General features: G+C 42.7%; 2 protein-coding genes across 4 annotated transcripts in view; one reads left to right on the forward strand and one right to left on the reverse strand.

The window, feature by feature from the left end:
* Positions 1 to 611: 611 nt before the first annotated feature.
* On the forward strand, positions 612 to 7,940 carry ube2t (ubiquitin-conjugating enzyme E2T (putative)). Its single transcript, XM_080763227.1, has 7 exons — positions 612 to 736; positions 1,950 to 2,059; positions 2,745 to 2,814; positions 3,177 to 3,282; positions 3,852 to 3,950; positions 6,106 to 6,189; positions 6,897 to 7,940. Exons 2-7 carry the CDS (start codon positions 1,951 to 1,953, stop codon positions 7,041 to 7,043), a joined length of 615 nt encoding a protein of 204 aa, XP_080619353.1. The 5' UTR covers positions 612 to 736; position 1,950; the 3' UTR covers positions 7,044 to 7,940.
* Positions 7,941 to 8,885: 945 nt separating this feature from the next.
* The window catches only part of lgr6 (leucine-rich repeat containing G protein-coupled receptor 6), an 82,561-nt gene continuing 76,577 nt past the window's right edge, over positions 8,886 to 14,869 (reverse strand). For all 3 annotated transcript variants that reach the window (XM_080763225.1, XM_080763226.1, XM_080763224.1), the window contains 3 exons: positions 13,522 to 13,676; positions 11,188 to 11,268; positions 8,886 to 10,533 (listed from right to left, as the gene is read on the reverse strand). In XM_080763225.1, the coding sequence (XP_080619351.1) occupies positions 9,254 to 10,533; positions 11,188 to 11,268; positions 13,522 to 13,676 (1,516 nt within the window). In that variant the 3' untranslated portion in view covers positions 8,886 to 9,253. The remainder of the gene's footprint in view (positions 10,534 to 11,187; positions 11,269 to 13,521; positions 13,677 to 14,869) is intronic.

The raw sequence follows: 14,869 nt of genomic DNA on the forward strand, positions 1-14,869 counted from the left end.
AAGCTATAGAATATGTATAAACACCCTACTGTAAAATGTACACAGTAGGCTAGTAGGCTACACTTCTTCTTCTGTCGTATGTCCTCAGACCTTTAGCTCCGTTGCAGCAAGCCAGTCCAGTGTTTCATTGTCTAGGTCAATTAGCCCACGGTCACCATTCGGTGGCTGGTATATAGGGCAGCTGGTCAGCACATGTTCAACCAGCTGCCCTATATACTGGCCAGGCTACACGTAATCAACTGTCAAACACCTACTAATACAATACTAATACTATACTATTAATTCTAATATACTAATAATATTAGTATATTATATTATATTATACTATACTATACTAATACTATTACTAATACACCTTTGAGAGCGTAATTTTAAAGCAAAACACCACACCACGACAAATCATTGTCAGGGGGCTCTTGGGAAAATCAGCAGGCAAAATATACTATCACATGTTAACTTTATAAAATAAACAGAATTTAGAAGTTGTCTTCATTTTATTTTATTTCCCAGTCCCAGTCCAGTTGGTGGCGCTAATGCACCACCTACTTACCGGTATTCATAAACGGAAAGAACGAAACAAAAGAACTACACTACCCATAAGGTATTTTACTAAAACCAAGGCGCTCGAGGGAAACTCAAAACTGTACATTTGTTGCTCCTCTCCTCCTCGTCGAGTCTACGAGATAAAACCGCCGTGTGAAGTTATTCAACATTAAGTGGCATATTGATTATTCAGGTAATTAGTCAACATATTGGTCAGTCTGGACAATGCGTCAAAGCTCAAGAAGTATAGGCTACACACTTTGTTTGCGTCGCAACTCGCAAGGCAAGCCGCTGCACAGCTGTAAACATTAGCTAACGTTAGCTGTAGCTTACGAAATAACTTGAATAATCATTACTTCAGCTGTGTGAATACAGTATAAGTGTTGCAATGAACCCTTTCGTAGTAATACTGTCAGTGACATTAATGATTTAGTCTTAGTATTTTTTCTTTTCTTTTACATAACATTTTAATGTTCTTATTTTGATCATATAAGACCCAATTACGGAATCACGTCAGTCTCCAGGTTTTCTTCAGCAATGCCCATGGTATGAGTGACAGTGACACAGATTTATTATGATGTATGGCACATTAGGAGTCCACTACTAGGTCATTTGCACACAGAAGTTTGACAAAAATGTCCACCACGAGTCATATTTATCTTGACTCCCCCCGGGAAGTTTGATATGTAATTTATCTCTCCCATGCAAAAAGAGAAATATAAAGGCAGTATAAGTGCAGTGCAGACAGTGTGTGGACTCCTAAACCTTGTATTGTGGGCACATCCGTTTTAAATTGTCATTTCTTTCCCTAAATGTAAAGAAAAGAAAATGAATAAGCAGATAAAAGTATACTTTGGAAAATGGTCAGAAATATTAAAAAGTAAATATGATTTGAACATGCATGGTACATCATCAACTTTTTGCTGAAAGTTGAAAGCCTCATAGTGAATGAACCATCTTATTATCATCAGACAAACAGCCACAGACCTAATTGAAGAGGTCCATGTAGTGTATAAGTGCGATGGTTTGCTGGTTTGTTCTACCAGCAATATACATTACAACATGTGTTGTGCAATGTTTGTGTTTACACAAACACAAAAAATTGTCCATTCATTGTCAATGGCATTTAATGTTTGTGTATGACAAAGTTTGCGTTTGCGACTTTGCGCACATGGCCTATTCAAAACTACAACATGATGTCACACTGCGGTGACTCACCGCTCACCCCAGCACATTTCTCAGTTTTTACTAACCACCGTTTTGGACTTCGGTGGTCACCGTATCACCTAAAACTGGAGTATGAATAGGCCTAATACAGATCCCTCCAGACTATACCTCTCCCGTGTGTGTGTGTGTGTCTTCTTTTCTATTTTGCTCATGTCATGTAACTGTCGTCCTATCTTCAGGATGCAGAGGACGTCCCGGCTGAAACGTGAGCTCCAGATGCTGAGCACAGAGCCTCCACCGGGGATCACCTGCTGGCAGACTGAGGGCCAGATGGACGAGCTCCGAGCTCGTAAGTTTTTGTCTCAGGTCAAAATAACATGAAAAAACTTTGAGGTATAAACATCATCCAATCAGTGTTAAATGGTGCAAAGAAGAGCACTTCTGCAGTCAATGTAAACCATATGTTGGGATAATTCTACTATACTGAGGTGAGACAGATCTCTGAGAATTATGTGGCCAAATTTAGGAGAACAAACCCTGCTGCTTTCAAAGCATTGGTAAAAGGTAATGTGTATTGACAGCCTTCATAGAAATGTAATGGAGTCAAAAGTACAATTTGTCAAGTGTAGTGAAGTAAAAGTCAAAATTACCCCCCAAAATCCAAGTACAAATCAAAATATGTATCAAATAAAATATACATTCCACCTCTGAAATACATGAAACTTCCATGGGCAGTGCAGCTTGCTATTTAGAACAATGGTGCCACTGATACTTAAGGAAAGGTATTCTGTGCAAGGAATTCTGGTCTGTCAAGATTTTCCTAGTAATTTTCCTATGGAATGAACTTCCCATTGCAATCAGAACAGCAGACTCGTTGACCTTACAGCCGTTTGCAAAGGCTAAACTTATGTAAATTAGATAGCATATTTCTATGTATTTTACCATGTGTTGTTCTTGCTTACTGTAAATCGCTCTGGATTAAGAAAGTCTGCTAAATGCCTACATTGTAAAGTGTTTCATCCCTTGGTTTGCAGAGATAGTTGGCGGCACAGACACCCCGTACGAAGGCGGAGTCTTCTCCTTGGAGATCAAGGTTCCAGAGAGGTAATTGTGATGAACATGTTTGTTTTGTGATCTTGGTGAAATTGAAAATGAGGTTAACTTTTTGTTTTATTGCCCTAAATATATGATGACATAAGTATTAGTTAATTGTTTGTAAGATGTCTTCTATTTGTGGTGATTTCCTTGAGTTAGATTTGTCAAGAGAAGACGGAACACTATAATCCTGGGGTGTCATTTTATGTATTATTATGAATATACTGTAAAACATGCTGTTAAGCGAAAATAATCAATCATTATGTTGCACTGACCAGAGTGCTCTGTCTGCCCCTCACTCACTGTCAAAATATAAGTTCATGCGTTTAATATTTTGTGAAGCTGACCTACTCCTCCCTTTCCTTCCCTAGGTATCCGTTTGAACCGCCCAAGATGAGATTCTTGACCCCTATCTACCACCCTAACATCGACAACGCCGGACGCATCTGTCACGATGCACTCAAACTTCCACCCAAGGTTGAAAACTAATCGTGTACTTAAACAGTGGTTCCCGGACTTTTTAAATTGAGATCCAAAAGTGAAATTACGGTAGTCGTTAGCCCGGGACCCAAACTAGTGAAAATATCAGATCTACAAGCTCACAAAGCGACACTTCTTGGCTCTCACCACATTTTGAGCTTATATATCGGCTATTTTCAGACTACTTCTAAAACCTTTATTTCTAATTTATTGATTTTTCTTTTATTCCTTCATGAAATTACTAAAAAGAAAAATCTAGCTTTTTGGGGAATGTTTTTTTATTTTAAAAAAATGTAAGAAATTCAAAACAAATGTAGGAAACAAAAAATAAAGTGACTTATACAAATGTGTCTGCGACCCACAAACTGGTTTCCAAGCCCAGTGTTTGGAAACCAGTGTGGCGTAGTATATACTGTGCAATCCATCATGTTGCTTCTTTCTGCGTTAACCATGCATGTGTCGATTAACACAAACCACCAGTTGATATAATATATATGTACTGTATATGTGAGACCTCATCATGTTTCTCCCTCTGAAAGTAAAGCTCTGGTTCTCTCTGGTTTAAGGGTGCCTGGAAACCATCTCTCAACATCTCCACAGTGCTCAGCTCCATACAGCTGCTGATGAACGAACCCAACCCGGATGATCCGCTCATGGCTGACATAGTGAGTCTAACACACTGAGTCACTGACTCCACATCCACACACACACACACACACACACCGGACACCGCACACATCGTGCAAGGGCATCGCAATTTTTTTTCCTTCTTCTGAATATCGCATACCTTGGCTTTCACCAGTTTTTCCATGATGCACAACTTGACATAAAGGCATGGCATATGTCGGGTAATGCCAGAAAAACGCACTAAAGCTAGGCTGCTAATCCAGCCTGATGGCGTGGCCGTCCGGGCGCCTAGGCTGCTAATCCAGCCTGATGGTGTGTCGCGGGTTGGACTCGCGATCCCGACGACCATCATTTCTGCGTGTCACTCCCCATCTCTCGCCCCATTTCCTGTCAGGCTACTGTACACACTAACAAATCAGAAAAGCAAAAAAAAATAACTAAATACTCTTGTCTCTAAAGAAAATAACAATCTGATACTTTGGGCTGTCCTTAAGCAACTTTGGCGCATCTACAGTATCTCCAGCATCATCGCAATGCAGGTAGAGGTCGATTATCTACCTGGTCATGTTTTGGAGTATTTCATAGTCATAGGAAATGGCGTCTTTAGTTGCCTGGAGCCACTGCATACTTGAACCTGACCTTTACTGCAGTACAATGTCCGTGATTCATCCTTTTAGGTCGCATTCTCACCTAATACTTCGGTAGACTCGAATGCGTAATGGGATTCTTGCATATTTAATTGGCTACGGTTTGCCTTCACACTGTCATGATCCGCAGCAATTGGAAACGCAGCAGGGGGGACCTTTATCAATGTGTTCCATTCTTAAACTAGCCTACACAGTGAAATGATAAATCTATGGTGATAAAATTATACTCATAACGTGCATATGTGTCGTGCCGTCTGGGACTGCCCCCCCCCCTCTCTCGCTCTCTCACTATAAGCACGCAGCCACGCACTGTTCTTTTGGGCATGGAGCATAGAGCATAGAGTATTAAAAGGCATGGAGGCACAGCGCTGAGCCGCACTGATATAACACAGACAGCAGCGCAAAATGTTTACAAGTTTATCGAGATGAAAGTTCCTACTCCCCACTAGTCCCCACACAGTGACAGCACAGACAGACAGAATATTCTGTAGGCTATAATACTATTACACTGCACTGCAGTGTTTGTGTTTTCTTAAGCAATTGATTAATGTACTCGTCCTCATTTCGATCAGGGCTTCAGTCTTCACTCTCCTCATTCGACCACGTCTATCCACGGTAACGGGACATCTTTGCGCTGCGTAAAATATGCCTTCTCCGTCTCCAACTGTGTTCAGCTCCTCACCACTGCGGATTGCATTCACACCTGCACCGAATCGTAATCAAGTGCGATTGGAAGTGAAGCGAAACCCCTGTTTTTGCTCGGAGTAAAATGCGGTTCTTTGCTGCGCGTTAGGATTCGAATGAGCCTTCACACCTGCCAAACGAAGCGCACTTTCTGACAATGCGCAGCAGGATGCGTTTTAATCGCAGCAAAGCTCTCTGGTGAGAATGTGACCTTAAAGAGGAAACATCTGTTCATGAAGGCAACAGAACAGACTTCTGGAATGGTGAGTATTGTAGGACTGAAACAAATGAACTACTACTGTAGATATATTATTTGAGCGCCGTACATTGTTTGGCTGCGTCTTCTATTAAACAATGACAGTCTTCTCATGATCAAGTTTTACAACAATGTGGTGCTTAAGCCAACCTTTTAACCCATTTAGATCTGAGGCCGATTCTAAAAACGCCTTCTAAAACCTAATCTAAGGTTTCTGGAAACCTTCAAATTCTTATTCAAAAATTGTAAAATATACTATGTTGCTACATGTATAGCAAGTTGCAACAACTACTGAGACAGAGCTGTAGCATCTGGATTGAAGGTATAACAACGTATAGATCCGCAACAGGTTTAAATGGGTGTTAAAAGAGTGTTAAAAGAACTGCTTCTTTTTTTTAAATAGCCGTAAAAACATCAACTAACAAAGTAGTAATAAGGGATAGCCCTCCTTGCACTATATTCATATATTCTTCTATATTGTTATTTTTTAGCTGTCACTATTTTGAATTCGATATATATATTTTTAATGTGTGTGCAATCCTGCCAAATATACATGGTACACACGTCATGCTGCAAAGTTAACATTGTCACATGTTTTAATTGCAGTCATCAGAGTTCAAATACAACAAACAGATATACTTGGAGAAGGCCAGAAAGTGGACAGAGAAACATGCTGTTCAGAAGAACACGGTGAGTCATTAAACTGGCATAATCACTATGGCAGGTGACCATTAAACTCACATTGCTAAGGTCTCCAAGTACAGGTAGAGTAACTGATGCTATGATGATGTAGTTACACTGACTACCCACAAGGTGGTGCTGTGACTCTAAGTTTCAGGTATATACAAACACTGATTGTCTTGTAATTGTTTTGTGCAGCAAGCTGACACAGTATTGTGTGTTGGAGTTACTTTCCCCATGCAGCTTCAATCTTTTTCACATTCCACACATGACTCTTAACATTTTGGAAACAGGAGTCGATAGTGTATTATCAGGAGTCGTCGTCATGCTGGCTTGTGGTGGACGTTTTTTCACAATTCAGTTTTTTTTGCCACAGACATTCAAAATGAGTGCACAATGATATCACCATAATCACATAAAAGAGCAATCCCAGAATGACCATAACAGGTCTGTAACTCTGAGTGTTCAAATGGAACCAAATGGACTGCTATACAGGTCCATTTGGTTCCATTTGCACACTCAGTTAAGGGGGTCCTTAACTCTGAGTGTGCAAATGGAACCACTTGTACTAGTTAGACTCCTAAATATGTAATAATGTGTCATAGTAAATAATTGTCATACACATTCAGAAGAAAACCTGGAGGTCAAGGACACATTGTTACGGACATACATATGGATGACCCCTGTGTGTTATGTGTATGTTTGCCTGTGCTCAGGGGGTTATGCAGAGTGACAAGGAAAACACTCCACACCAAAATACATCATCATCATCATCATCATCATCATCCCGCAAGAGAGAGTCCCAGAGTGGAGCGCACGCAGCGGTGGAGAGGCCACAGGAATCAAAGAGAGCATGTGTGTAAACGAAAAGGTCTGCACTTCTACCTGTCACGACCTTGTCAAAACACGGCCTCTTTGACCGTACCTTAGTTATTAAACCTTTTACCATATGTTTGTGATTTTGTGCATTTAGAGGTCTCACGCCTACTTAACCCATTAAGACCTGAGGCCGATACTGTGTGTATATATATTCAAAGATTTGCACAAAAGTAAAAACTACTAGTGTTTGATCTCAAATGATTTATTTGAGGACGCTCTTAACTCTGAGAGTGTCCAGTTGTGTTATGGTCATTCAGGGCTATAGATCTTTATGATCTTGTATATCTGTTATTGTTTAATAGCCAAAGTATAAAATAATGATTTTTTTAGCTATTTTTAATTCTATAAAATTACACAGATGTTTTCCCGGTTTTAATGGGTTAAGTGTGTGTGTTATGTTTCTTTTATGCACAAATATGTACATATTATTAATGTGTATAACGTGTATGTTGTACTGTGTGTTCAAATTATTAGCGAGTTCAACATTTTTACATTGTTGTTTACAATGACAGTAGTTGATGCGTACCGTGTGAAGCTATTTCTTTTATTCAATCATATGTTTGACAGTTGTATAATAAAGTATGTACATCCAAAATAGCAAGTCAAATTTGTTTGTTTTTTAACAAACTAAGAGGGATTTATTTCTTACATATATAAAATAATATATTTGCTGTATATCATATAAAAACTGAGACAAACACAGGGCTATAGTGAATCGATAGCATGCTAGTTCAGAGGTAGTTACATTGTATGTACAATATTGCTAGCCTACTCTTAACAGTCATCTGTAAGCGGGACGCATACTCCGGTTTTAAAGGTGATAACTAGGGTTGTCCCGTTCACGTGATCGGAAATTGGGGCCGATGACGTTATTTTCAATCGGATCGGGAGCAAAGAATCATCGGGACATCCCTAGTGTCAATATTATATCCATATCATGATATTGTCTGTGATTTTGGATATTGTACTACTTTGATATGGCATAAGTGTTCTATAAAAAATATAAATATTGGATCGGGAAAAATTGCTATCGGCAGATATTCAAAATAAAATAATCGGAATCTGATTGGGAGCAAAAAAACGTGATCGGGACATCCCTAGTGATAACCTAACCACCGCAACCATCGCAGCTCAGTGACGTAATGTAGTTTTCCCAAACCACCACAGTGGTTAGTAAAAACAGAGAAATGTGCTGGTGTGAGCGCCTGAGCGGTGAGCCGCTTATCATCGCGGCTCCATGCCGTCATGTTGTAGTTTTCCCAACCACCGCGGTTGTCACCTAAAAACTGGAGTATGCGTCGCCCTTTAGAAAGACCCCGAGCTACATCCCATTGAGTCTGTGACTGTCCGCCTCAGGCTGGGGGGAGAGTTGCATATAATTTGTGTCAAAACCATGTAAACCGTTATGTGCGATCTGTTTCCCGTTGTTATACCACAGGCAATTATAAGACTTCTGTGAAGGAGAAATGTTAGCTTACTCTGGTACAGAAAATGACCTCTGCAGATGCATCCTTATATTATATATATAACTGAACCGTAGCAATAAGATAGACCTGGTATTTAAAAAAAACAACAAACAATATAATAACTCCACTTTATAAACATGTAACCAAATAATCTATAACCTTTCTAAGCTGCATATCTCTTTTTTTTATAACGACAACATAAACATTTACACTTTCAATATTCTACTGCTTCTACTTAAATTCCCCTTGCTAGACCACTGATTTGTCTCATGCTTAAAATGTCCCATTATCCTCAACGGCCTTTATTCGTGCTTTCTGTTTGACCTGTATCATCTTCGATCCTCCCGAAGAACGTCTGAAATTGTCCATGCTTTGATCTGTGACGCTGTGCTCTCGTGAAGTTTTCATTTTTTGAAGTCTTTATTGCTCTCATGAAGTTTTCATTTTTTTTAAGTCTTTATTGCGAAGCGGGCATTTTGGTTTGCAGTCTACGTGTCCAGGGGGCACTTGGCAATGGTGGCATTCTCATAGACCTCTATACAGTAGTTTAACTACAGTCTCTTGTGTGTAGACCCATTCTGATACAGGTCGAGGGACCAATAACTCAGGCTTGGTCTCTGCTGCCATGTGTAGTGTGTGTATTCTATGTGTGTATTGTACTGTACGCCGGTCCAGGAAAGTCCATATTGTCCCATCTTATCCATTCAGCCCGGAATAGACGGGAGGCCTCAGGGATGAGGAGTGACGGTGGGGTGATAGAGTGGACATGTGTTGCTGTTTAGATCCTGTTCAAAGCCATTCAGACACTCGTCATCTCTCAGGCTCCCTCTCTCCGTTAGCCGGTCTCGCCCCCGGCCGCAGGGAGAGGGCGTCGTCTGACAGGCGATGAGCGGCACCGAGGAGGAAGAGGAGGTGGCGGAGCAGTGGGAGAACCTGATGGCGTCCAGCTGGGGCTGCTGGAGCAGGGAGGAACCTCCTCCGCCGCTGCCGTACAGGGCGATGTCCGCGTCGGCGAGGGACACCTGTGTCGTCTCGGAGCACGAGCTCTTCTCCGTCTCCACGGAGACCAGCGAGTCGAGCGTGCGGTCCCGGCGCAGCGGCTGTCGGTGGTGCGCCTTGGGCCGGGGCCAGAAGAAGAGCAGCTGGGAGTGGTCCCGCGTGAACAGCAGGAAGAGGAGGGGGTTGAGGCAGGACGGCAGAGGCTGCAGGAGCAAGAGGACGGACTTGAGCACCTCCTCGCCGAGGGAGAGGAGGCCCAGCAGGGAGCAGAGCGAGAGGAAGGCCACAGGCACGTAGAGGAGGCCGTTGGTGAAGATGAGCCAGGCGACGTGCTTGATCATGGCACAGTCCCACAGGCCCTCGCACTCTCCTCTCAGCAGCTCCCAGTATAGGCGGATGTAGGATCCGGTGACTATCAGCAGGCACAGGGTATTCATCATGATGAGAGCCAGGGGAAAGCCGAGGGAGGAGGGGGGCTGCGAGGAGCCCGGTGGCAGTGGGGAGGGCAGGCAGAACGGAGAGGAGCCGTACTCCCCGACGCCCGCCAGCGGCAGGGAGGCCAGGGTGAGTGACAGTGCCAGGCAGAAGAGGGCGCACGTGCGCACGCTGCCAAGCGACGGCGACTTGCCGTAGGCGCGTGCGCACGTCACGCTCACGCCACACTGCACGGCCGCCAGCGTCAGCAGCAGCACGCTGGCCTCGGACGCGAACACCCACACCCAGCCGGTGGCCTGGCAGCCGGGACCGCCCTCCCAGCGGGCACCGTGCCGCCCGAACTCCCCCAGCGTGAGCACGTCCACCAGGGCCAGCGTGCATGTGCACACGCCCGTCAGCAGGTTGGAAGCGCCCATGCAGGCCACGGTGAAGCGCAGAGGGGAAAGGTAGCCGGCCGAGCCGAAGAGGGAGAGCAGCAGCAGGGAGTTCCCCAGCAGCGCCACCAGGGAGATGGACCATAGGCCCACTCGCACCAGCCAGCTGCCCAGCAGAGACTCACAGGGACGGAATGGACCTGCAGCAGCAGCAACACCACCACAAAGAGTGATGCAAACCGTCAGCAATATATTAATGTACCAAAGTATTGGCATCAAAATGTACTAAAAGTAAAAGTGCTCATTGTGCAGAATATATTGTTTGAAAATAGCTCACAATGTGTCTCATCGCAACCTAAACACTATTCAGGTGGATTGCCAGTTTCATCCAATCAGGAGAGAGTAACCATTCATCAGCTTCAATTTTATAGTGTTTTCCAGTTCCAATTTTGTCTGCTAATTTCTTTCAGTGATTGATGACTATTTAAACAACTATTTAAAACACGCCAAATGGATAATGGAAAAGGCTTGTTTCCATTGCAACATTTAAAATGACTGGACAAAAATATCAATGCAACATTTCTTTGTGTCATCACAACCAATTTCACTCGTTTAATCTCTATCCTCCTGTATGAGGTCTCCTGATAGGATAAAACTGGTATACTGAACAAACACTATTATATATGATTACTATGTAATTTTATTTACCTATTTAACACTTATTTTGACAAAAACAGAAACACTGTCTGCATCTTTAAAGGCATGTTCTCCCTTTGCCTATAGTGTTCAGAGTGAAATGGACATTAATGTACACCTGCAGATGACAAACTACCTCTAGGTTTGGTATAGGTTACCTGGGATAGGTGTACACTGAACACTGGTCTGCAGTTTGGATTCCTCTATTTCTAGCTGGAACTCTTCCAAATCAGGGTCATCTGCAACACAAAGTGGTATGGTCAAAGACAAGAAAAAATGCCCTTAATGTTCAGTGTGTGACACAGTATGTTTCTGAGTGTGTGTGCAATGCATGCAGTAGCAGCAGCCTTGGGAAACAACGTTTCCTGAGCCATGTGGCCCATAGTGGCAGGAGCCTCTCTTGTTTCTCATAGCGTGAGGCCCCAAGCCTTGATGTACACCCCCCTGAACATGATGCTACTTACCGGTAACTAACAATATGTATGTCGCAGAGACTTACCCCCAATCCAACCTGCCGAGCAGGGAGGGATCTTTGGTATGACGCGGCCCGCGGAATTGAACCCCGAACTAGGGCTGTCACGATTACAAATTTAAGTTGACGATTAATTGTCGTTTTGGTGTTTAACATTTGAATAATAAGTTAATTTCTGTTTTCCTTTTAGGCTTCGTAATCAAATATTGCACAGGGCAGTATGAAAAATAACTTAAATATACAAAGACTTTACTGACATACCGTAATAATTTTATACTATGCTATTTTTGGAAAATGGATGAACATTTTTCAACATGGAAACTATTATGTCAAATAATTGCAATTATCTCAAATAATTGCGATAAGATGATTATGTAATAATTGTGACCTCGACCCCGACCTCCCAATCTCATGGTGGACACTCTTCACCATGAGACCACAAAGCTATGTGTGCTTCCTCTGTAGTCTAGTGTAGTACTGTTTCTACGTGTGTGTGTCTATCTAGTGTACTGGTTCCCAAAGTGGGGTCCATGAGGGAGTTTCAGGAGGTCCCTAGCTAGACGATAGATAGGAACCAAATGGACCCTTATGGGTCTGTAACTCAGAGAGTGTACAAATATATACAATATAAATTGGGGTCCCAGAGACAGAAATGCCATTCAATGGGGCTCCGTAGCCTAATGCATGTCAAACTAGGGCTCCTTGAAATTGAAATGGTTGAGAATCACTGCTAGAGCCATACAATTCGGCATATATTTTTCAAATGGGGTGTCGCTGGCTAATAAGTGTCAATTTGGGGGTCCTTGACATAACAAAGTTTGGGAAGCAGTGATCTAGTGTTCATGTGACAGTGTGTGGCAGAAGGGGGTGGAGGAGGTTGGCATAGTGGTCGTGATCAAACATTCCTTTTGCGGCGATGAAAAAATATATTCGAGGAACCTAATTGCTGCACTCATAACTCTCATCAGGACTGTTTTTATAACAATTTAAGGTGTATAAATTCTAATCAGTGTTATGTCATGGTCTGTTCATCCTTTTGTTATTGTTATCTTTCCTTTGTGAGCCCAGCCTTTTTTTCTTTCTACACTCTAATTGTGTGGATTTAATAGTAGTAATTTCAGCTTAATTTTGGTTTAACAATGTTTATACTTACTATGCCTACAGTAGGAATTCGTGGCGGGGTAAACATTCAAGTGTGTGTGTGTGTGTGTGTGTGCGCGCGAGTGTGTTTGGCCGCTGCCAGGTAATTGTGGTTTCACGGAGGCTCTGACTTGTTCCAGGGAGCCTCATGTCAACAATAAAGCCTGATAGACCCAGAGACATTGGCAGCGAGTGCAGACATCGGGGCCTTTTGTTTTGTTTCTCCCTTAACCATTTTGTCTATCATGTTGTATACAGTGTGTACACCTGTGTAACAATGATATGATGTGCATATACTAGAGATGTACCGATGCCATTTTTTTCCCCTTCCCGATACCAAGTACCGATCCGATACAAGTGTGTAATAATTTAAAGAATACCTGTACATAAAAATCTATGATCGTGTGAGGTCCAGGGACTATCTGGGTCTGTAACTCTTGAGAGTGTACAAATGGAACCAAATGGACCCTTTGGTTCCATTCCTCCATGAGTTATGGAGCACACACTGTGAACATTTGATGTATTTTCAATTTTCATACAATGTATGTCTGCGTGGATAGGTCAGGTCCCCAGAACGTCTGGGCAAAGTTGAAGCCAGCCACGGTAGTGGTCCAACTCCAAACTGCTACTGTAGGCGGGCTGGGTCCAGCTTAAATTCATGAATGAATCGTGATGTACAGTAGGACGTGACAGCGCGAGGGGTACTATCATAGGAGCCAACCAATCATATCAACGCTCGAGGGGTAATACCCGGAGGAACTTCCATTTAAGTGAATAGTGGGGGGCGGGGCTGTCGCTCCTCATCTGCTCTCGAGATATGTTATAACTATGCAAGAGGGCAGTCCTCTTGTGTAAGTCTTGGTGTATTTTCTTTTCTTACAGTGTGTGTCTGCGTGGATAGGGTACATGGCTACAGTCCTCTTATGCATGTCTTCATCTGCGTTTCCATGCTCGGCCTCCCACTGGTTGGCAGACTTGTAGCTGTCACAGGAGCCGTACACGCAGCATTGGTAGGCATAGGGCATCTCCACCACCCTGCATGGGAGGGAGGGGCACAGAACAGAACATGCACTGCAGTGAGAAGGGCTGAAAAGAATACGAGAATATTATCGTTGCTGTCGGGAAGAAACCTCTCATCTCCATTTTTTTAACCTTTCGTGTTTTTTCCCGTAAATTATAATCATAATCATACTACAGCGTCACACGAAACCATCAAAAGTAGCAGATCCACAGCATAGGCCCCGGAGAGGGGGCCATTTGGGTCTGAATATCCCCGCACTATTGGGGAATGACTGGTCTATGTATTTATTTATTTAGCCCGACATGGGGTTCGTGGTCTCTCACCGTTCCTATTTTGCTGCACAATCGTCGTCGTGTATTGGCTGCCGCTGCATGCTTGCCTCTCGCCACAATGACTATTCTGGCTACTGTATATACTGACAAGCCTACCTACAGTAACTGCAGTTGCTCTCTAGTCTCGACTCTCAATCTCCAATATTGTCCCCTCACTTTTTACGTCTCGACGGCGCCACTGATCCACATCTGTTTCTTTTAATTTTCCTGAAAAGTTTTCGACATAATATGAGGTTTCCACTCGACAGAGACCATATGGTACTACTCAAGTACTGTTACTTGACTTCATTATTATTTTAGTAGAAGTACTGTTACTTGACTTAAATACTACTCAAGTAGAAGTACAGTAGGACAACTTGCTCAAGTACACGTACAAAATTATCTCTTTTGAAGGATACTCGGTAATGTTTATTGTGTCTTTGTGTCTCCATAGGGAACCACTGCTGGTCATCAGGTTATTGGCTTTGGAATGCAACATAAACTCGAGTCTTTCAAGTTTTCAAGATTCAAGTCTCCATGGGGTGAGTAATCGATGGGAGTCCATAGGGACCGAAACCTACCTGCATCTGAACGAAGTGGTTGTGCGAATGTTTCCTTTGCATAGAATATAGCATTTTTACCTTTTTAATAGTGAACCTTTTGTGGTATAATACACACATAAAAGGCAACACTGTTTTATGACATTTCTTTGGCCATTTAATTGAATTGTAAGCTTTCAGCAGCACTCTTCCATCACACAGGCCTACAGATGATTTGCCTGCATCCCACTAAATAAGAATTCTGATCCATATAAAAGGATTACATTCTTTCCGGTTAGTTTTGATTATACTACTGGACTGAGAACATTATTATTTTATTAAACAAGCAGATAGCAT

Source organism: Protomyctophum bolini (assembly GCF_963924005.1).
Source record: "Protomyctophum bolini genome assembly, chromosome: 5".
Taxonomy (NCBI): domain Eukaryota; kingdom Metazoa; phylum Chordata; class Actinopteri; order Myctophiformes; family Myctophidae; genus Protomyctophum; species Protomyctophum bolini.